Here is a 23409-nt window from a genome sequence, read left to right on the forward strand (position 1 = left end):
AAGAATGCCAAAACAAATATAGTCTTTTTGTTTAAATGGCAAATTGATCAAAAACATTTTTATTAACCTATCAAATTTTTTGAATTTAGCAACATCTATGGGCCATGGGATGAAGCAGAGATTAAGGACTGAGGTTGACAGTGGTCAGTTAAGATGTCTGCCACGATCCTGGTCATGTCTGACCACCTCCCCTAGTGTCCCTCACAGAAAGTGAAAGAGGCAAGTGGTCATTTCAGAAGAGTGAAGGTCCAGTGAACAACCAGAAGTTGCCATTGACCATCAACTCAAAGGTTACCAGCCCCAAAGGCAAGCTGTGAAGAAGTTAGCAGGTTTGATCCCTTAGGGACCCTACAAAGATATCAAAAATGGTATCATTGAATAGGTGCTTTGTTATGTGGCGCAGTGTCAGTGCTTAACTACAGTAAAAATTTGAACATTTTGTTGAAAGACAATTGATTGCAGACATAACTTTTTTTTTCACTATGAAAATTTTGTCAAACTTGACAATGAGCTTCTCCATAATTTTGAAAAGGTTGGCACCTAATTTGGTCATGCTGGACGCCTGCATTTCAAAATACTTGTAAATTTTTAATTGGCGAAATTTTCAAGTTTTTACTGTAACATCCATGCATCAGTTATCTTTATGTTGAAGAATTTCATCATTAAGAAATAGATGATGTTAGTGCAGTCTTCTTGTAAACTGCCTCTAGTTGTGGTAACATAGGGGAACAAGATGTGCATTTTGGAAACGACTGCCAACTGTGCAGACTTTGACCTGGACACCTTATACTGTAAGTTTTTACAACGATACCATGCAGGCAGGGTAAAGCTAAGTCGGAGTTACAGAGAGGCATGTTATAAGTGTGAACCATAGAATTTGATCAGTCCAAAGACAGGGTTTGTAAAACTCTGGAAATCTGTAGATCTTTTTTTTTCTTTTTTTTTTTTCAATTTTAATTCGATCCTAATATTTGTGCTCCTGAAAAAGTGGTCACAGCTGGTGATTGCCAAGCTTTTTTGTGAGAGGATTTGTAGGAAAAAAGTGGATTCTGGTTATGCTACTTAATTGTGGCAAATGCGAAAATACTATATTTACCTAGATAATTTGGTACATTCTGTACAATCTAATAATGTTGTCCCCCCACATACTGATTTCCAATTATGTACCATTTTTCCTCCTGACATTCTTCCTCCTCGTGAACTTGTTTTACTTTCCTTGTGACCTTTTCCATAGACCTGAGTTTTCCATCTTCTTAATAATTTATACCACTTGTTTTATGTCCATGGCACTAGTGTGTGGTGTATTGTTCAATACTAGACTTAACTCTTTATGCATCAGTTTTTACAAAGGCCTTTGGTGCACTGGTGGCAACCATTATGTAAGTTCTAGAAATATATTGTATAAGAAGAAGCTGTAAAAAAAAAAACAAGCAATAAGTTTTCATGGTTTAGTAACACTTCCAGCTATGTCAAGAAGCAATGGAATCGTAAATTCTTTCTTCTATTTCTATAGGTGGTAAATAACTTTGTTTACTCAAACTGTTTATAGAAGTGTATGTGGTAATATGGTCTCCCTCATCTAGCTGGTCTGTGAAGTCGCTGAGGTAGCTGCCCATAATGCTGTTCAGGTATGCGCTAGTTTGTGCACTTTGTGTATTTTCCTTATGATCTTTTCCATTGACCTGTGAAAAAAAAAATCTGCGACCCTGGTAGAGGTTATCAGCCGATATGTTCCTCTCCCTGTGATCTGAAGGCAACAGAGCTGTGTTCCCCCGCAGCGGTAATTTTGGTAATTGATCTGGTGAAACTGGCGCCAGCGCAATTAGGATGAGGATCACATGTGTAGCTCCTGCCAAAGTACAAAACACAGGTTTTGACGAAAATCTTCAGCTTATAAAAAATAAATATATAAATAAACTCAAAAATAATTTTTAAAAAATCAACAAACGTTAAGTATAACGATATATGTATACTCGCTCGACATGTTTTATTCAAGTTTTTTTTTCTGTGTGTGGTTTTAACTTGTTAAAAAATTTGTCTGCTGGGGTGACTTTATAGACAGCATTTTTCACCGTGCAAACATTATTTAAACTAGAATTACAAATTAAATCAAGTTTAATTACGTTAAAACATGAACGCAAAGGTATCACTGACTGTCTAATCCAAAATAATTGGATTGTGTTCCGAGTTTAACGGAACTTCCAATTCTGCCCAAAATAACATGAGCAGATGTATTATAATTTCCTCTGTATAGATGACAAAGGAAAACTGTCTCCCATCTTCCAGTTGTATGAAAATATGGAAAATCGTTTTTTTTTTTTTTTTTTTTTTTTTGATAGGTAGCTCAGCTAACAAATGCCAAACTGTTATTTAGACGCTGTGTACAAGTTATAAACCATGAACTGCATTATCATGGCTGTACACTAAAGCTTAAAAAATTCAAATATTTCTCATGATACACTATTTATTTTTTACAAACACTATGTGAAGGTTTCATTTTTTTCTTTCATCTTTTCTAAAGTCATTTTCCTCCACTCTTCATAAGTCAGAGCACTGTAAGGGCAGTGCCAATACCCCTTTAGTTGCCTGTAATCAGTCTTCTTTCATCGTGGTTGGCCACAGGAACGGCAGGCAAAAAAATCTTTTTTCATCTTATATCTGCCCACAGTTCCCTCTTCCTCTTGTGCTTTTCTTTTTTTGTGGTACCAGGAGGTAGACTTGGGCACGGCAAAAGCTGGTTGAGTACTGGGGGGCATGGCACTTTCTTTGCCCTGGTTGGGGTGACCTGGCCAGCTCCGTTTTCTTCCAGAGGTACTCCCATCTCTACCAGGCCATGAGGGAGGGAGGGTTGCACTGGCTTGGGGCGTGCCTATGGGAGATCTGGTGTGGTTGAGAGCTTGGCCCCAGGGAGAGTGGCACCGAGTAACAGCTGTGTCACATCCTAAACCTAAACTTGACAGCAGTAGACAAAAAATTTTCAACAATTTTCATTTATTTATACTTTTTTAGAAGCACTATTTGGTTTCGTTTTTTTTCTTTCATTTTTTCTATAGTCATTTTCTTCCACTCTTCATAAGTCAGAGCACTGTTAGGGCAGTGCCAATACCCCTTTAGTTGCCTGTGCCCAGTCTCCTTGTGTCGTGGTTGGCCACAGGAAATACAAGCAATAAATTTTTTTTTCATATTTTACCTGATCACAGTTCCCTCTTCCTCTTCTTTGGCCTTTCTTTTTCTGTGGTCCGATGATGTGGACTTGGGCGTGGCAAAGGCTGCTTGACCTCTGGGGGTGGGAGACACTACTGTTCGAGGGCGGTATCTTGGGTAAGTAACGCTTCTCCTTACGCTGTCTTAAATGTCTCAGGGAGTGGGAGACACTACTGCCCTAGGTTGATATATGGGGTGAAAGGCCCTTCTCCTCACGTTGTCCAGGGCAGCTTGTTTGGCGCCCATTGCAGCAGCAGGGCTTCCAGGGTGCCATACCAGTGTCGTCCTCAGTCCTCTCAACCAAAACTCGGCCCGCTTTAGGTCGTCTAAAGTTTCAAAATCGCAGTCAGCGAACGGGATAATAACTATCTTCGCCCGCTGAAAGTGATTTTGTGGAGCCATAGTTTTTATCAATGTGAAGAGGAGAGCAACGAGCTCTCCCACCGAATTGGTGCCGCCGATTGCGGGGCACCACCCCATTAATATTATGGTATTATATGTTTTCTTGTTTGGAAAAATTAACTAACAATAACACCATTTATTTTTAACAAAAGGTTTAATTTTTTAAATTTTCTATGTAACTACATATAAAAATCGAAGAAGACTATGGCATGGTCGGATGCAATGGGCAATCTTCTTGGTCTTAATCGTCAGACCTGTAATTAAAAAAAGAAAAGAAAAATCTATTATATAACGCACGCATATAATAAAAGGATTTTCATACCGACATCTAAAAGTCGACATTTTATTTCCTTTACTTATTTTTCTAATTATAGTTCAGTATTCCCCTCAATCAAGTACATTTTTTAGTGCTTACCAGTTTTAACCCTACTGATCCCGTTCTTCCCCTTGCTCATCTTCTTCTTCCTATTGGGGAGGACCTGTTTAACGTTCCAGCTTTTAGAAAAAAAAAAAAAGGAAAACATTTAATTACGCATTACATTCCACCTTATTACAGCATATAACGTTTACATTTTTTAGCGCTGTACTTCTCTTAACATTTAGTGATATAGTAATGTTTACATTATTTATATACATATGTATATATACATATATAGGAATAGTTAAATTAATTGTTAACTTACCTCTTCGTGTATGTCACTAAGAGTGTATGCAAACTGGTCCATGACTAGCTTGCACAGCATTGGGTCCCTTAATAGTGTGTTTAATGCTTTAATGCTGATGCGTGCGTAGTTCTGCACGCAAAAGTTTACGCAGCACGCCCTAAGGGACGTGCACCCCATTCTATTTGCCAATGTCATGATGTCAATGACATTCTGTGTGTTGATCTCCTTTTGTAGTTGGTCCTCACACAATTCCTCAAGAGTTGACAAATTTTCCTCCCAAATAGCCTCCATGGTGTATTTGGAAGTATACCAGGACGTTGTTTGAAACGTGGTATTTATACCCCCCTCTTCCCCTAGTCTCAGCCAATCTGTATTATGAATCTGATTATGAAATGATTGACAGATGATTGATCTTCTACTCCCACACCCATGTTGCAGCCAGGCTACCACCCCTCCCCTCCCCCCTTTCCCTTCGTCAATTTTGGTTAACCGGCTTACGTTTAAGGACCATTCTCGTGATCATTGCAATTGTTGTGACGATTGGTCTGCAGTGCTTTTCCCTTACAATTATTACAGCTGTAGCAATAAAATCAAATCAAAAGACATAGTGCTGTAATGTGGTTTAATAACAAACTACATACATACATAAAGTGTATCTAGTCACAATTGAATCTCTCCTGTCGCTTCTTCTGTAATTCTATGTCTTTGCCTAAGGACAGACGCAATGATGAATCTTCTTTTCAGTCTTAATCGTCAGGACTGTAATTTAAAAAAATAAATCAATTGTATAATGCATGCATATAATGATAAGAATTTTTTACCGACAACAAAAGTACACGTGTACACATTTTATTTCCTTTACTAATTTTTCTAATTATATTCCAGTGTTCATCTCACTCAAGTACATGTTATAGTGCTTACCAATTTTAAGCTTTATTGATCCTGTTCTTCTCCTTCTTTGACCGTTTCAGCCATGGGTTCAGTATGGCGCTTCAACTTAAAAAAAAAAAAGCATTAAATTATGCATTACATTCCAATGTAGTACGGCATATACATGTAACCATAACTAAATCAGTTATATTCTTATTGCTGTACTCCCCCAGTAGTAATAAAAGGACGGGAGCCTTACTAAAAAGGAATGGCCCTGAATGGCCCTCTAAATATATAGTTTTTTTTTCTCCAAAAATAAAGATAATATGTTTTGTTTTGTTTTACTTCACTAAAAATGAGATGTTTATATTGGTTAGAATAGTTGTTGTATACACAAGTTGTTGAAAGGTAGGGATTTGTTTTAGTTTTTCATTGGATGAACAAAAAAGACCCGCATTTATTATTGATCTAAAAAAGGAGAAGTGGCATTGTTTGCGGTTCAGTTGAACGCGATGCATAGTAAACAAACAAGGATCCGCTAACAGTCAGGTGAGACTATTGTAATGCACAAAGAGAGCAGTATGCAAGCCAAATACTTAGAGTATTGTGATAGTTTGTGGTTCGCAAACACTTAATAGATTAAAACCTCCCATTTTATTGAAGTAAACTGTATTTGAATGATAGCATTAAATGAATGACACTATGAGCCAGGTAGTGTTATAGTAAAGCAGTATTGTTTGCTAGTCAAGCAACTGTTGTAGTGCACAGCTGCATTGAATATTATTTTGATTCATATGAGGCTTTCTCTTTATTTCTAAATGATCGCCTTAGTTTGTACAACAAACAAAACAGTATTGCACGCTGTAGGTGTACATAATCTGTTAAGCACAAGGCGTTTTGGTGACAAAATTCAAAGCATTTTTAACAGTATTTTTATGATAGTATTCTCTTCATTTTTAAAAATCTGAGTTTTTCTCTTTCAAGTAAAAATTCTACAGCATTTTACCTATTCAAGGTTAAACATTGCAGTATTTTTTTCACCTTGTCTTTAAGAATCTGAGTATTTTTTCTCCTGCAGATGAAACACCATTGTTCTTTAATGTAAAAATGAAAAGTATTTTCTCTATCAAGTCAAAGTTTTACAGCATTTTACCAGTTCAAATGTAAACGTTGGGGTATTTTTTTTCTCTTCGACTTAAAAAATGGGAAAACATTTTCCCTTTCACGTAAAAGTATAACAGCATTTTTCCGATTCAAATTTTTCGTCTTAAAATAAGAATTCTCAGTTGGAAGAACCACACATCAATCCCCAATAAAAGATGTTGTAAACTTTTTTAATATTTCGAACAATATTTCAAGACATGTTATTACAATAATTGCACAACAGTGACGAAGCCGCCCTATGTCTTTATTCCTAAATAATCGCCTTGGTTTACAACATGCAAATCACTAATGCAGGTGGTTAGTGTACATAAACAATCTGTTCAGAGCGGGACCTTTTGTAGCTGCAACCATCACTTCATACTTTTTTTTCAATTCAAAAATAAATATGGGAGTACTCTTCTCTTCCTCTTTAAAATAAAAATGAGCATTTTCTCTTTGAAGTTAGCATTTTACCGATTTATTGTTACACATTGTAGTTGTTTCTGACCATCTTTGAACATACGTGTTTTTGTTGTTAAATTAAAAGTAAAAATTTACATTCACTTGTAAATATCTTCTATTTTTAAAATATAATACTCATTTTCTCTCTCTGTGCTCTGTGTTCCCCTGCAGCGGTCATTTTGGTTATTGCTCTCTCTCTCTCTCTCTCTCTCTCTGTGCTCTGTGTTCCCCTGCAGTGGTCAGTTTGGTAATTGCTCCCGCCAACGTACAATACACAACGTACAGGTTTGAGGATGAAAATCTTCAGCTAAAAAATAAATAGATAAATAATCTCAAAAATAATTTTAGAAAAATCAACAAACGTTAAGTTCAACGATATATTTATACTCACTTGACATGTTTTATTTGTCTGCTGGGATGAGTTTTATAGACCTCGTTGAAGAAATCACGCGAATATTGTTTAAATTAAATCAAGTTTAATTACGTTAAAACATGAATACATAGGTAACACTTACCGGTTAATCCAAAATAATTGGATTTCGCTCCGACCCATACGGAACTTCTAATTCCGCCATCAGTAGGAGGAGCATTATCTCCTCCGTGCTTATTGTAAAAAAAAACATTCTTCCGTCCTCAGTTACGATATTAATGTAAAACAACATTTTAAGTTCTACCTTGGCAAACGTGTGCCTGCTTTGAACTGATATATAGATCTTGTGTACCAGTTATAATCCCAGTAGGACGCAATAAACAACGCTGTTCCATGGCAACGACGCACTCTAACTGTTTATGCTGCAATTTTAAATACACATTTTTATTTGCGTTCTTTTGTGTCGAGCGCAGTACCGCAACGGAAAGGGGGGCTGAATGTTACATAATTCTTAGCATAGGTCAGTTGGTGTATCACGTGCCAAGGTCAAGATGGCCGCCTCCTGGATAAAATGGTGTCAACAGGTGTCACTTGTGTCAAGATAAGACGCACCCTACATTAAATAACATTCAAGTAAGTGGTCTTGATCAAAGATAAAAATAAATTGATTAAAAAGACTGTTCTGCTTTTGTTGTTGCATTCGATTGATTTTAAAACAATAATTAATTCATAAAACAATCCTCTTGCATCCAAAGGCCATTCTAATTAATCTAAAAACAATGGAATTACGTGATGTTGCGATGCCAGTTAATTTTTTAATGCAATATGTAGTTTCGTTGATGTTTGAAACGATACGTAACCCACTAATTGATCATAAAACAATAGGCTTAGGTGTTGTTATGTCACAGTTAGTCTTACGTGTTGTTATGTCACAATTGCTTAACAGGTTCCCGGTGGTAATGAACAAAATGATTACGTGATGTTACGTCATACTTACGTAACAGGTCCCCAGGGGTCCCCATTTGAAATGGACAGATTGATTACGTGTTGTTACGTCATAATTACATAACAGGTCCAAAACAGCTCCTAAACATAGCAAAAACTGTACATTGGACCCAGTCGGTGGCTAAAAATAGCAGCTTACTAAGACTAAAAAATTGCAGTAATTCGTAAACATTGCTTTGGGTTTTCAAGTTTTTATAATCGTCATTAAAATTTGCTTACAAAGGTCCGAGATGAAATTATAATATCAACAAGTTTTACATAATAAAATGGTCGTCATTAAAATTCCAATCAGAGTAAATAGTTAAAAAACAGCTCCTGTGTACAGCTCTTGCTACGTTTAGCAAGAATTGTACATCAGACCCAGTCAGTGGCTAAAAATAGCAGCTTACTAAGACTGCGCCTCAAAATATTCAAGGTTCATCCAAAAAAATTACATTAAAAAGTATATAACGCCTCTCAATTTGCAGGTCGAAAACCACATTCCTAACTACTTCCCCCATTCTCCTTTCGCTGTGGTTGGCCACAGGAACTTAAATCTGCCCACCTTAAATCTGCCCACAGTTCCCTCCTCCTCTTGTGTTTTTATGTACAGACACAGATGTGTCTGTACATATTGCCATCATCTGCGTCTGTCGTCGCCGTTGGCGTGCACTTTAACCGTAAACACGATAAGTGAAAAACCGTTTTACCTTTTGACTTGAAAGTTACAGAACTGATGAATATTCATAATATGCCGGTCAAGTTCGAAAATCAGCATGATCGGGCTATTTTTAGGGAAGTTATGCTGTTTTTTCAATTTTTTCAGCATATATGCAACACCGTAAACACGATAAGTGGAAAACCGTTTTACTTTTTGGCTTGAAAGTTACAGAACTGATGAATATTCATAATACACCGATCAAGTTCGAAAATCAGCATGATCGGGCTATTTTTAGGGAAGTTATGCTGTTTTTTAAATTTTTTCAGCATATGCAACACCGTAAACACGATAAGTGAAAAACCGTTTCACCTTTTGGCTTGAAAGTTACAGAACTGATGAATATTCATAATACGCCGGCCAAGTTCGAAAATCAGCATGATCGGGTCATTTTTAGGGAAGTTATGCTTTTTTCCACTTTTTTCAGCATATATGCAACACCGTAAACACGATAAGTGGAAAACGGTTTTACCTTTTGGTTTGAAACTTACAGAACTGATGAGTATTTATAATAAGCCTGTCAAGTTCGAAAATCAGCATGATCAGGTCATTTTTAGGGAAGTTATGCTTTTTTCCACTTTTTTCAGCATATATGCAACACCGTAAACACGATAAGTGGAAAACGGTTTTACCTTTTGGTTTGAAACTTACAGAACTGATGAGTATTTATAATATGCAGGTCAAGTTCAAAAATCAGCATGATAGAGCCACTTTTATGTAAGTTATGCTGTTTTTTTTTTATTTTTTTTCAGCATATATATGCAACACTGATTACACAATATAAGAAAAACAGATATGCCAATTGTCATTGTACTCACAGGAGTGGTCTATCTTACTAAAACATAGGTTGAGTATGAAAATCAGCGTAAACGGGCCATTATTTTAGAAGTTATGCTTTTTTCACATTTCCTCAGATTCAATTCTTAGGCATGTTAATAGTCTCATTTTTGAACTAATAAGATACGTAAAAGTGTTTGCTTGACATTTCCTGCATCTTAACAACATTGTCAGTTGATTATGTAAAAATGATGGTAAAATTGTTATCGTGTATTGTGTAATTAAGTGTCAAATATGGAAATAAACTCATATGATTGCAGTTTGTCAGATTCAATCATCCACTATGTTCAGAATCTTAGAATGGAGGAAATTGGACATTTAACACTGTTCTATTGATATATTTCCCATCTCATCAATTTTCTTAGTTGGTCATATAAAAATGGCAGTAAATTGTTAATTTTTTTTTTTATGTTAAAAAAGTGTTAAAAATGGAAATAAACCCAATTCAGATGCTGTCTTGTTTACGTTTTGGCATTTCCAAGATATGACTTTGAAGTTCCATGGTCCTGAAGACCTTTGCTAGTCACATTTTCTGAATATCCATGATACTAATATTTTATTATTAAAAATTGATGGTCATTATGCTGTTAAACATTTTGTAATATTGCATCAAAATTTGAAGAAACCCCTATTTTGGGCACTATTCCCATGATGATAATTTAAGGAAAATTATATCACCCACTGTTCTCAAACTCACAGGAAAGAAACATGGGACTAAAATACAGCTTCAGTAGGCAATGCAGTCTGTTTGGTAATTTTTCTGGCAGTTAACAGTTTTTTGTGAAAATTTAATTTTTCACATGTTGGCATTTTCAAGGTGTGACTTTGAAGTTCCATGATCTGGAAGACCTTTGCTTGTCATGTTTTCTGAATGTCCATGTGACTAATATTCTATTAATAAAATTTGATGGTCATTATGCTGTTGAACATTATGTAATGTTGCATCAAAATTTAAAGAAACCCCTATTTTGTGCACTGCTCCCATGATGACCATTTAAGAGAAATCATGTCACATACTGTTCTCAAACTTACAGGAAAGAAACAGCTTAAACAGTAACAGTAAAATACAGCTTCAGTAGGCAATGCAGTCTGTTTGGTAATTCTTACTGACAGTTAAACAGTTTTTTGTGAAAATTTAATTTTTCACATATTGGCATTTTCAAGGTGTGACTTTGAAGTTCCACGGGCTTGAAGACCCATGATAGTCACATTTTCTGAAAATCCATGATACATATATTTTATTATTAAAAATTGACGGTCATTATCCTGTTAACCATTATGTAATATTGCATCAGAATAGAAGAAAACACAATTTTGGGTGCTGCTGCCATGATGACCATTATGGGAAAACCATGTTACTTATGATTGCCAAACTTTCAAAAAAGAAATACAGGACTAAAATGCAGTCCGAGTTAGAAAAGCAGTCTAATTGGCTTCTTTTTCTGAAAGTTATACATTTTCAAAATGTGAACTTGAACTCCCATGGGCCTGAAGCCTTATGCTTGTTACACATTTTACTTACATTGGTATTACCTGTTGAGCATAATTAAAATTTGATGTTTAATTTGCAGTTTAACATAATGTACTTTTGCATCAGAATTGACAGTAGCCTATTTTGTGCATAGTTAGTACCACCAGCGTGTACGCTGGCGGTACTCATGGTTTTAGTCCCGACCCGTCTCGTCCGGCTCCTGCGGCTCCGCCGGCTCCATTTGCTCCGCCGGCTCCGCGTACTGGCGCCGGATACAAGTCACCGTTACCGCTTCTCCTCCTAGACCGCAAGGACCCCTGTCTCCATCTCTTGGATTTAGGTCACATATAACCTCAACTTGAACCCCCAACTTTTTTTGTCTCAGTCGGTGCATTGACCTGGGCGTGACACTCGTTGAATTGCACCTTTGTCAAAATTTTTGAAAATTCAATGCCAATTATCTACCCTACGGAAGGAATTATGGGAAAAATTTCTACAGACAACTGACCGAAAGTCATATGTGGAGATTTCAAATATGCCCTTGGATTTGACCTTTGACCTTTGTTTCAAGGTCAAACGGGCCAAAATTTTCAAAAAAACGAATTTTTTTACAAAAAAAAAAAATATTTTTGCTGTTATTCAGACACTACACAGACTTAACCAATAATATTATTGGAAAGTGTTCCCCTTTGGGTCATCTTTCATCTCCGTGAATTCGGGGTCAATCAGTGCATTTTCACGGGAGTAGCGACCATAAGATACCGAAACTGAAAACTGTCTATAATTCGGGAACCATTAATGCTAGAGACCCGTTCTTTTTTGCATTTTGTAGAGCATGTAAAGCCTAACACTGCATATGGTCTCCGTTTTTTCGTATTCCATACAGTTTTCGAGTTATGCTGTATCAAAAAGTACATTGTGGTTGTGAAAATTATAACATTTAGTCCCTTATATCTCAAAAACTGGCAGAGATAGGTCTATAGTTACTATTAAAGTTGAATAGGAAGTCACATACTGGCAATTTAAATGTGACCTTGAAATTGACCTTTGACCTACTTTTCACCATGAATTGAACTTTGCAAATTTTGGTTCCTTTTTATCTCCAAAACTGGCAGAGATAGGTCCATAGTTACTATTGAACTTGAATAGAAAGTCATATACTGGCAATCTAAATGTGACCTTGAAATTGACCTTTGACCTACTTTACACCATAAACTGAACTTTGCAACTTTTTAATGCTTTTATTTTCAAAACTGGCAGAGATACGCCCATAGTTACTATTGAATTAGAATAGAAAGTCATTAGAGGCAATTTACTGTGACCCTTAAATTGACCTTTGACCTACTTTTAACCATGAATTTGCAAATTTTGTTCCCTTTTATCTCCAAAACTGGCAGAGATAGGTCCATGGTTACTATTGAACTTGAGTAGAAAGTCATATACTGGCAATCTAAATGTGACCTTGAAATTGACCTTTGACCTACTTTTAACCATGAATTGAACTTTGCAAATTTTGCTTCCCTTTTCTCTCCAAAACTGGCAGAGATAGGTCCATAGTTACTATTGACCTGGAATAGAAAGTCATTAGAGGCAATTTAATGTGACCCTTGACCTACTTTTTACGATGAACTGAACTTTGATTGTACCATATTTAGTTTTTTTTTTTTTTTGCATATTTTGAGAATTCTTGTTGATTGCATTTTATAGAGCTTGTCAAGCACAAGACTGGTGGTGGAGTCCCTTTTTTTGGGTGGGGGGTCCATACGAATGCGCTTACTCCAGCTGGTGGTACAATATCCGGAGGCGGTATCGCCTCTCTGATCCTCTAGTTATTTCCTGTTTTTTGTCTGTACATTTGACAGCTTTGCTGCCTTGTTCTTTTTTTGTGGTACCAGGAGGTAGACTTGGGCACAGCAAAAGATAGTTGAGTACTGGGGGGCATGGCACTCCCTTTTTCACACCGATGATTTACTTCAATGAATTTTGCTGTGGTTGTTATAAATCCAGATTGTAATAAGCGAGTCCAGAGTTCTTTATCTGTTTCCCATAGATCTGCATGGTTGTAATGCTTCATGGCTCTGGGTATTTCACCGCTCTGGCACACTTTGGGGCCTCTAAAAAAAAATAAAAATCAAGATTTTAGTTTGGTTTTAACTTGTTAAATTATTTGTGACTGCTGGGATGACTTTTATAGACCTCGTTGAAGAAATTAAACTATTTTTCATCATGCAAACATTGTTTAAATTAGAACTATAAATGAAATCAAGTTTAATTAGGTTAAAACATGAATGCAAAGGTATCACTTACTGTGCGGCTAATCCAAAATAATTGGATTGTGTTCCGATCCAAGCGGAACTTCCATTTCAGCTAAAAATAGCATTAGCAGATGTATTATGATATCATCTGTATAGATCAAAAAGGAAAACTGTCTTCCGTCTTCAAGTTCAATGACAATTCTGGAAATCATTTTTCTGTGGTGGGTAGCTCAGCTAACAAATGCCTAACTGTTATTTAGACGCTGTGTACAAGTTATAATCCCAGTAGAAAGCATTAAACGACGCGGTTCCAAGGCAACGATGCGCTAAAACTGTTTATACTGCAATTTTATTACACAATTTTATTTGCCTTAAATGGGTTCTTTTGTGCCGGTGCTTCTGCTGTCCACATATACTACTAGCGGATGGGATAATTACTACCCTCAGGCGCTGAAAGTGATTTGGCGGAGCCATAGTTTTAATTAGGGTAAAGAGGAGAGCAACAAGCTCTCCCACCGAATTGAGGTTGCCTTGAGTAGGACACCACCCCATTAAAATTATTAGATGAGGAAAACCCATCAATATAGAGGCCAACATATCCTTCAGCGCCTCATTAGTTAATTCTTGAGGCGCTGCCAAGTATCTAATTGCGTAAGCCCCTTCGAGTTCTGGCACTTGGCCTTCCTCGTTGGCTTTGATCACCTCTCGTAATGAGGAATTGCGCACAACGTAGGTATCCATAGTCGTGACTGACTCTATGAGTGCAGAACAATTAGTGTCAGAAAACACTGTGTAAGATGTTAATAACAGTGGGGGTTGATGTCTGATAAAGATCATCATGAAGTGGCTTACACCTGTCTGTGTAAGGGATGTTGAAATGAAAAAGTCCCGGGTTTGCCCAGTGACCTTTATTATGGTTTACAGAGTTCCTTGGTTAAAAAGAAGATGAACTACGGACACGGATTCAAATCTAGTTTGATAAAAGTTTTATTTTTTCACAATGATTACTACTTCATTGAATTTTGCTGTAATTTGTAATCTACAGGTAAATCCAAATTGTAATAAATTATAATAAGCGAGTCCAGAGTTCTTCGTAACCCAACCGGTTTCACCATAGATCTCATTGTAATACTTCATGGCTCTGGGTTGATTTGGGCATTTCACCGCTCTGGCACACTTTGTGAAGCTGGAGCCTCTAGAAAAATCAAGATTTTTGGTTTGGTTTTAACAAAAGGTTTAATTTTTTGTATTTTCTATATAACTACATATAAAAATCGAAGAAGACTATGGCATGGTCAGATGCAATGGGCAATCTTCTTGGTCTTAATCGTCAGGCCTGTAATTAAAAAAAGAAAAGAAAAATCTATTATATAACGCACACATATAATGAAAGGATTTTCATATCAACAAAAATTCATGTGTACACATTTTATTTCCTTTACCTATTTTTCTAATTATAGTCCAGTATTCCCCTCAATCAAGTACATTTTTTTGGTGCTTACCAGTTTTAACCCTACTGATCCGGTTCTTCCCCTTGCTCATCTTCTTCTTCCTATTGGGGAGGACCTGTTTAACGTTCCAGCTTTTAGAAAAAAAAAAAGGAAAACATTTAATTACGCATTACATTCCACCTTATTACAGCATATAATGTTTACATTTTTTAGCGCTGTACTTCTCTTAACATTTAGTGATATAGTAATGTTGACATTATTAATTTACATATGTATATATACATATATAGGAATAGTTAAATTAATAGTTAACTTACCTCTTCATGCAGATCACAAATGGTGTATGGAAACTGGTCCATGACCAGCTTGCACAGCATTGGGTCCCTTAATAGTGTTTTCAATGCTTCAATGCTGATGCGTGCGTAATTCTGCACGCAAAAGTTTATGCAGCACGCCCTAAGGGACGTGCATCCCATCCTATCTGCCATTGACATTAAGTCAATGACATTTTCCGTATTTATACTTGTGTAAATTTGCTCCTCGCACAACTCCTCAAGCGTTGCTGCATTTTCCTCCCAAATAGCCTCCATGGTGTATTTGGAAGTATACCAGGACATTGTTTGAAACGTGGTATTTATACGCCCCTCTTCCCCTAGTCTCAGCCAATCTGTATTATCAACGTGATTATGAAATGATTGACAGTTGACAATCTCATACTACCACACTCATGTTGCAGCCAGTCTACCACCCCTCCCCACCCCCAAAAAAGTGTCTATCTGACATGTTCAAAAAAGAGTCACAATTCAGTCTCCCTTGTTGCTTCTTCTCCTGTAACTCTGTTTTCGCCTAAGGTAAAATCTTCCAAGTGGAGTGCATAGGCTAACACTAAACTAGTAATACTAGCAAGTCCCGAGGATAATCCAGCTGAAACAAAATGAAGCATAATAACTATGCATTCTACAAAGAAGCTACTGAATCATAAATTCTGTCTTCTAATTCTATTGGCGTTAAATAACTGATTACTTAAACAAACTATTCAGCTACTCTGGCTCTACGCGTAATTGTGGGCGAAAAATTAATTTTACCAGGCATCCTATGATTGCAATTACAAAAAATAAAGTTGCAGTGGTCAGACTAAAGGAAATAAAGTCAAATGTAGCCCAGTTGCACGTACAGATGGTACTTGAACAGTCAATCATTTCATCTACTGTATTCTCAATGGGCTTTGTAAGTGGTGGGAAAGTAGTACTATTAGAGGCTGCAACCGTTGTTTCTGTCGTCATATTCATCTGATTACAAAGGACATCCATATCAGTAGACTGGTCAGAAGGGCAATATCCATTAAAGACAATCACTACCTCCCCATCGGGAAACATGTTGTCCAGGTTAACATGTTTTACATGGTCGCCATCATCAAGAATTATTACTCTCGTACCTAATAATATAAAAGAAACGACGCGCTATTTACATCAATAGATTGGATTGATACAATTACATTTTCCCAATGCTCTATATGTTTAGGTAAAAATGAATGTGTATTTCATAGGAAATTTATTTTACTCACCCGAATAGACTTCGCCATGTCCTTTAGCGCTTCATTATTTAATTCTTGGGGTGTTGCCAAGTATCTGATTGTGGCAGCCCCTTCGAATTCTGGCACTTGGCCTTCCTCGTTGGCTTTGATCACCTCTAGTAATGAGGAATTGCCCACAACATAGGTATCCATAGTTGTGACTGACTCAACGAGTGCAGAACAATTTGTGTCAGAAAACACTATGTAAGGTGTTGGTAACGGTTGGGGTCGAACATTTTACATACTCATTGTTCTGCACCCCAAACATTTTATCATCATTCATTTAAGACTCAGCAATGGTCGTTATAAAGAGATGTCGCACAGTGCCTCCCATGTACTTTTATCAAGTGTTACATCGTAAATATCGAAGCATAAGCTTGACTTACTGGTCGATAAACAATCTTCACCAGCGATTCCTCCTTGTTGATGTCCTACAGCACACGAATGCCATGGTTTCCTCCCAGCTGCTGGTCCATTTCAGAGTAGGTGTCTACGACTTTGTTCCATCCAGTAACATCCCCTCTTTGTAGGGTTTCTGAACTTGGCACAAAGTTTTATACAAAGTCCCTCCACAATTCTGTTTATGGCAGGAGAAGCCACAGGTACCCCTGTACCCAGAAAACTTCTGAAATTTAATAAAACTTGTCCATCGCATTTTTGAAGATGGCCATGCAAGATGTTCAGAAAGCTTCTGTGACCTTATTCACAGATGGTGAAGCAGCAGGCAATGCTGGTGCAATAGGAGTCCATTTTCAGTTGTCTGTGCCCCGTCTCTTTCCTTTTAAACAAAAGGTTTTATTTTCTATTTAACTACATATAGAAATCAAAAAAGACTATGGCATGGTCAGATGTAATGGTCAATCTTCTTCGTTGCTAATCGTCAGCCCACTAATTAAAAAAAAAAAAAAATCAATTATATAACGCACGCATATAATGATAGGAAATCCTTACTGACAACAAAAGAACAAGTGTACACATTTTATTTCCTTTATTTATTTTTTTAATTATACTCCAGTGTTCCCCTCACTCAAGTACATTTTATAGAGCTGACCTATTTTAATCTTTATTGAACCTGTTCTTCTCCTTCTTTGACTGTTTCAGCCATGGGTGCTCCTTCTTTGACCGTTTCTTCCATGGGTTCAGTATGGCACTTCATCTTTAAAAAAAGCGTTAAATGCATAACATTTCAATGTAGTATGGCATATACATGTAACCATAACTAAATCAGTTATATTCTTATTGCTGTACTCCCCCAATCTCCTTTCGCCGTGGTTGGCCACAGGAACTGCAGGCAAAAAATCTTTTTTCATTTTATATCTGCCCACAGTTCCCTCCTCCTCTTGTGCTTTTCTTTTTTTTTGTGGTACCAGGAGGTAGACTTAGGCATGGCAAAAGATGGTTGAGTACTGAGGGGCATGGCACTCCCTTTTTTTAAAAGCACTATTTGATTTCATTTTTTTTCTTTTTTTTTCTTTAATTTTTTCAAGAGTCATTTTCCTCCAATCTTCGTATGTCAAAGCACTGTTAGGGCAGTGCCAATACCCCTTTAGTTGCCTGTGCCCAACCTCCTTGCGCCGTGGTTGGCCACAGGAACTGCAGGCAAAAAACTTTTATCATATTATACCTGCCTACAGTTCCCTCTTCCTTTTCTTCTTAGGCCTTAGGCTTCTAGGGTGCCATACGGGTGTCGTCCGCAGTCCTCTCAACCACAATATCCATATTAGATCGTCTTATGTTTCAAAATCACAGTCAGCGGATGGGATAATTACTACCCTCAGGCGCTGAAAGTGATTTGGCGGAGCCATAGTTTTAATTAGGGTAAAGAGGAGAGCAACGAAATCTCCCACCGAATTTAGGTTGCCTCATGTAGGACACCACCCCATTAAAATTATTAGATGGGGAAAACCTATCAATATATTTGTCAACATATCCTTCAGGGCCTCATTAGTTAATTCTCGAGGCGCCAAGTATCTAATAACATAAGCCCCTTCCAGTTCTGGCACTTGGCCTTCCTCGTTGGCTTTGATCACCTCTCGTAATGAGGAATTGCGCACAACGTAGGTATCCATAGTCGTGACTGACTCTATGAGTGCAGAACAATTAGTGTCAGAAAACACTGTGTAAGATGTTAATAACAGTGGGGGTTGATGTCTGATAAAGATCATCATGAAGTGGCTTACACCTGTCTGTGTAAGGGATGTTGAAATGAAAAAGTCCCGGGTTTGCCCAGTGACCTTTATTATGGTTTACCGAGTTCCTTGGTTAAAAAGAAGATGAACTACGGACACGGATTCAAATCTAGTTTGATAAAAGTTTTATTTTTTCACAATGATTACTACTTTCATTGAATTTTGCTGTAATTTGTAATCTACAGGTAAATCCAAATTGTAATAAATTATAATAAGCGAGTCCAGAGTTCTTCGTAACCCAACCGGTTTCACCATAGATCTCATTGTAATACTTCATGGCTCTGGGTTGATTTGGGCATTTCACCGCTCTGGCACACTTTGTGAAGCTGGAGCCTCTAGAAAAATCAAGATTTTTGGTTTGGTTTTAACAAAAGGTTTAATTTTTTGTTTTTTCTATATAACTACATATAAAAATCGAAGAAGACTATGGCATGGTCAGATGCAATGGGCAATCTTCTTGGTCTTAATCGTCAGGCCTGTAATTAAAAAGAGAAAAGAAAAATCTATTATATAACGCACACATATAATGAAAGGATTTTCATATCAACAAAAATTCAAGTGTACACATTTTATTTCCTTTACCTATTTTTCTAATTATAGTCCAGTATTCCCCTCAATCAAGTACATTTTTTAGTGCTTACCAGTTTTAATCCTACTGGTCCGGTTCTTCCCCTTCCTCATCTTCTTCTTCCTATTGGGGAGGACCTGTTTAACGTTCCAGCTTTTAGAAAAAAAAGGAATACATTTAATTACGCATTACATTTCACCTTATTACAGCATATAATGTTTACATTTTTTAGCGCTGTACTTCTCTTAACATTTAGTGATATAGTAATGTTTACATTATTTATTTACATATTTATATATACATATATAGGAATAGTTAAATTAATAGTTAACTTACCTCTTCATGCAGATCACAAATGGTGTATGCAAACTGGTCCATGACTAGCTTGCTCAACACTGGGTCCCTATGTAACATAGCCATGGACCCAATGCTGATATGTGTGTAGTTCTGCACGCAAAAGTTTATGCAGCACGCCCTAAGGGACGTGCATCCCATTCTATCTGCCATTGACATTAAGTCAATGACATTTTCCGTATTTATACTTGTGTAAATTTGCTCCTCGCACAACTCCTCAAGCGTTGCTGCATTTTCCTCCCAAATAGCCTCCATGGTGTATTTGGAAGTATACCAGGACGTTGTTTGAAACGTGGTATTTATACGCCCCTCTTCCCCTAGTCTCAGCCAATCTGTATTATCAACGTGATTATGAAATGATTGACAGTTGACAATCTCATACCACCACACTCATGTTGCAGCCAGTCTACCACCCCTCCCCACCCCCAAAAAAGTGTCTATCTGAAATGTTCAAAAAAGAGTCACAATTCAGTCTCCCTTGTTGCTTCTTCTCCTGTAACTCTGTCTTCGCCTAAGGTAAAATCTTCCAAGTGGAGTGCATAGGCTAACACTAAACTAGTAATACTAGCAAGTCCCGAGGATAATCCAGCTGAAACAAAAGGAAGCATAATAACTATGCATTCTACAAAGAAGCTACTGAATCATAAATTCTGTCTTCTAATTCTATTGGCGTTAAATAACTGATTACTTAAACAAACTATTCAGCTACTCTGGCTCTACGCGTAATTGTGGGCGAAAAATTAATTTTACCAGGCATCCTATGATTGCAATTACAAAAAATAAAGTTGCAGTGGTCAGACTAAAGGAAATAAAGTCAAATGTAGCCCAGTTGCACGTACAGATGGTACTTGAACAGTCAATCATTTCATCTACTGTATTCTCAATGGGCTTTGTAAGTGGTGGGAAAGTAGTACTATTAGAGGCTGCAACCGTTGTTTCTGTCGTCATATTCATCTGATTACAAAGGACATCCATATCAGTAGACTGGTCAGAAGGGCAATATCCATTAAAGACAATCACTACCTCCCCATCGGGAAACATGTTGTCCAGGTTAACATGTTTTACCTGGTCGCCATCATCAAGAATTATTACTCTCGTACCTAATAATATAAAAGAAACGACGCGCTATTTACATCAATAGATTGGATTGATACAATTATATTTTCCCAATGCTCTATATGTTTAGGTAAAAATGAATGTGTATTTCATAGGAAATTTATTTTACTTATCCGAATAGACTTCGCCATGTCCTTTAGCGCTTCATTATTTAATTCTTGGGGTGTTGCCAAGTATCTGATTGTGGCAGCCCCTTCGAATTCTGGCACTTGGCCTTCCTCGTTGGCTTTGATCACCTCTAGTAATGAGGAATTGCCCACAACATAGGTATCCATAGTTGTGACTGACTCAACGAGTGCAGAACAATTTGTGTCAGAAAACACTATGTAAGGTGTTAGTAACGGTTGGGGTCGAACATTTTACATACTCATTGTTCTGCACCCCAAGCACTGGTCTCTGCATGCTCTTGAAAGCAGTCATTAAAAAACTGCAGCAGCTTCCCCTGATGATTTAGCTTCTTTTGGTTGTAGCTTGTATACGTCGTTAAGGGATGACAAGGTCCTGTTGCTTCTAGAAGCAATGTTCTTTACAATGTACGCATCGAATGCCATCATATGAGTACAACTACAATATTAACATTCTTAACACGGTATACAAACTTTTCTAATCATTAGGTAATATAGTAATGTTCACATTATTTATATATGTAAGAATAGTTAAATTAATATTTAACTTACCTCTTCGTGCAGATCACTGCATGTGTATGCAAACTGGTCCATGACCATTTTGCTCATCACTGGATCCTTATATAACATAGGCATGGATCAAGCCTGGATCCATGGCTTAGTTATGCACACAAAACGTTACGCAGCACGCCCTAAGGGACATGCACCCTATCCTATGAGCTAATGTCATTAGCTCTATGACATTATCAGCGTCTATATTATCTTTAATTTTGGTTGAACAGTTTTCCTCCAAATAGACTCCATGGTGAGTTGAGAAGTATATGAGACCGTAGTTTGAAACATTGTATTTCTACCCCTCTTTCCCTAGTCTCCGCCAATCTGTATTATGAACAGAAATGATTGACAGCTGATAATCCCCTACCCCCACACCCATGTTCAAGTCAGCTTATCACACCCCTTTTGGCGCTACACCCCCACCCCCCTAGTTAAATTCACGTAATGATATGTTATTTCTTAATTTGTGACTGTTACTGTAATCATTGCAGTTGCTGCGACGAGTGCTCTGCAATGTTATCCCATTCCAACTGTTGTAGTAACAGTTGTAGCAATAAATCAAAATAAAGGTAGGGATGCAGACTACAGCTGAACTATTGAGACTGGTCAATTCCAGAGATAATTGGGCTGGAAAAAGAAGTTAACTACGAGTTCTTTGGTTAAAGCTGGGGAATCGCTTGAAATAATTATGTTCCGTTCTTTATACGTCCTTTGACACAACAGCTACCCATTGAGCAGTTTTCTTCTAAAATTCATACATGTCTGATGTACCAAATTTTAATATTCTCGTTTCCATTTGGTTGCCACTAGTTTTACCAGAAATTCCAGTGAGACATCATACCTGCACAGTGCACTAGCTGAACATCCCGCTATATCCATACGTAGTCGATTCACCTTGTGAGTGACTTGGCAATCACCAGCAAGATCACCATTTTCAAGATATAAATCTCATTATTATTATTGATAGAACTGCAAACTTTTTTGCTCGTGTATAGTAGATTTATAGGTTTAAGTAGTGTTGCTTTCAGTGTCTAACACATGTTGTTGAAGAAGAATTGGAAAAGTTATACAATTTTATATATATATATTTGTATGTTATCTCAGTGTCAGAATTTTCAGAACTTGGAAGAGTTCCTATTTTTTTCACTTGATTGAACATAAGTGCCATTTGATCATTTTCAAAAGACAATCTAGAATTGGTATTTGTTCTTTGCCATCTACTAGGATCCTTGCATTAAGAAAATAACTTTTGCGGGTTAATTTTGTAAGTGAATGCACTATGAACTTCTATTATAAATTGTAAAAATCCAGGCCCCTGGCCATATATTGTCACATAATGAGAAATTTCAGACCAGTGCGATTTACATAAGCAACCTATAGTGATCTTGGTGGTGCCGGGTCAAAGGAAATTTCCAAGAGAATTGTATGGTTTTATAAGAAAATCGAATGGATAAAACTTGTTCTCTATTATTGATAATATTAAATTTTGTCTTGTAGCAGGGAGGTAAGCAATGAGATTGTTATTCAAAGTACGTATTGTTTTCTTTGTACTACTGGTTTGATAGGGTTCAGAGTGTACAAAAAAAGAAAAGTGACCAGTGAGGGGAAATAGGACCCTCATCAAAGGGACAGTTACCAGACCCTAACTTTGGACCGATCCATCTCCAAGGGGATTCCTGCTAAATTGTAATCAACTTTAGCGGCTTAGATGTCTGTCACGCCTTGTGAAGCTGCTAATTAACTGTTGTTTAGTGGCTTCAGTAGGCATGCCAAACATCTAAGCTTAAAGCAATTTAGCAAAAAACCCATTGAAGATAGATCGATCTAGGTATAGGAACTCATTTTCTCTCACTAGGCACTGTTCTTTTGTATTACTCCTATCTGTTCTGTTTTGTAGAAAAATGTTAAAAGAAAAAGCACATTTTAAAGAAGCAGTTAAAAAATTAAGGTTATGATGAATAAAGTGTTTGTAAAGAATTCCGATAAATGGCATGTTTTGTGAATGATTTTCTGTAAATTTATTCTGAAATGCTTTCTGTACAATAATAAATATATTTTTTTCAAATATTTCTGACTTGTTGTCAGTATCTAGTGTAC

General features: G+C 36.9%; 1 protein-coding gene across 2 annotated transcripts in view; it reads left to right on the plus strand.

Moving 5' to 3' along the window:
• LOC106152966 (phosphatidylinositol N-acetylglucosaminyltransferase subunit C) overlaps window positions 1-23379 on the plus strand; it is a 28199-nt gene extending 4820 nt beyond the window's left edge. Inside the window, exons 7-8 of one of the 2 annotated variants that reach the window (XR_015333591.1) lie at window positions 90-2712; window positions 13025-23379. Coding sequence is in view for 1 of the 2 variants with exons in the window: in XM_013526714.2 (XP_013382168.1) it covers window positions 90-132 (43 nt within the window). In the remaining variant the exon portion in view is untranslated. Of the gene's footprint in view, window positions 1-89 lie in introns of both variants that reach the window. The other variant, XM_013526714.2, reaches the window with a different exon arrangement.
• Window positions 23380-23409: the final 30 nt, after the last annotated feature.

The sequence above is a fragment of the Lingula anatina genome, chromosome 3, assembly GCF_051362555.1.
Source record: "Lingula anatina isolate TDL-2025a chromosome 3, LinAna3.0, whole genome shotgun sequence".
In the NCBI taxonomy this organism is placed as follows: Eukaryota; Metazoa; Brachiopoda; class Lingulata; order Lingulida; family Lingulidae; genus Lingula; species Lingula anatina.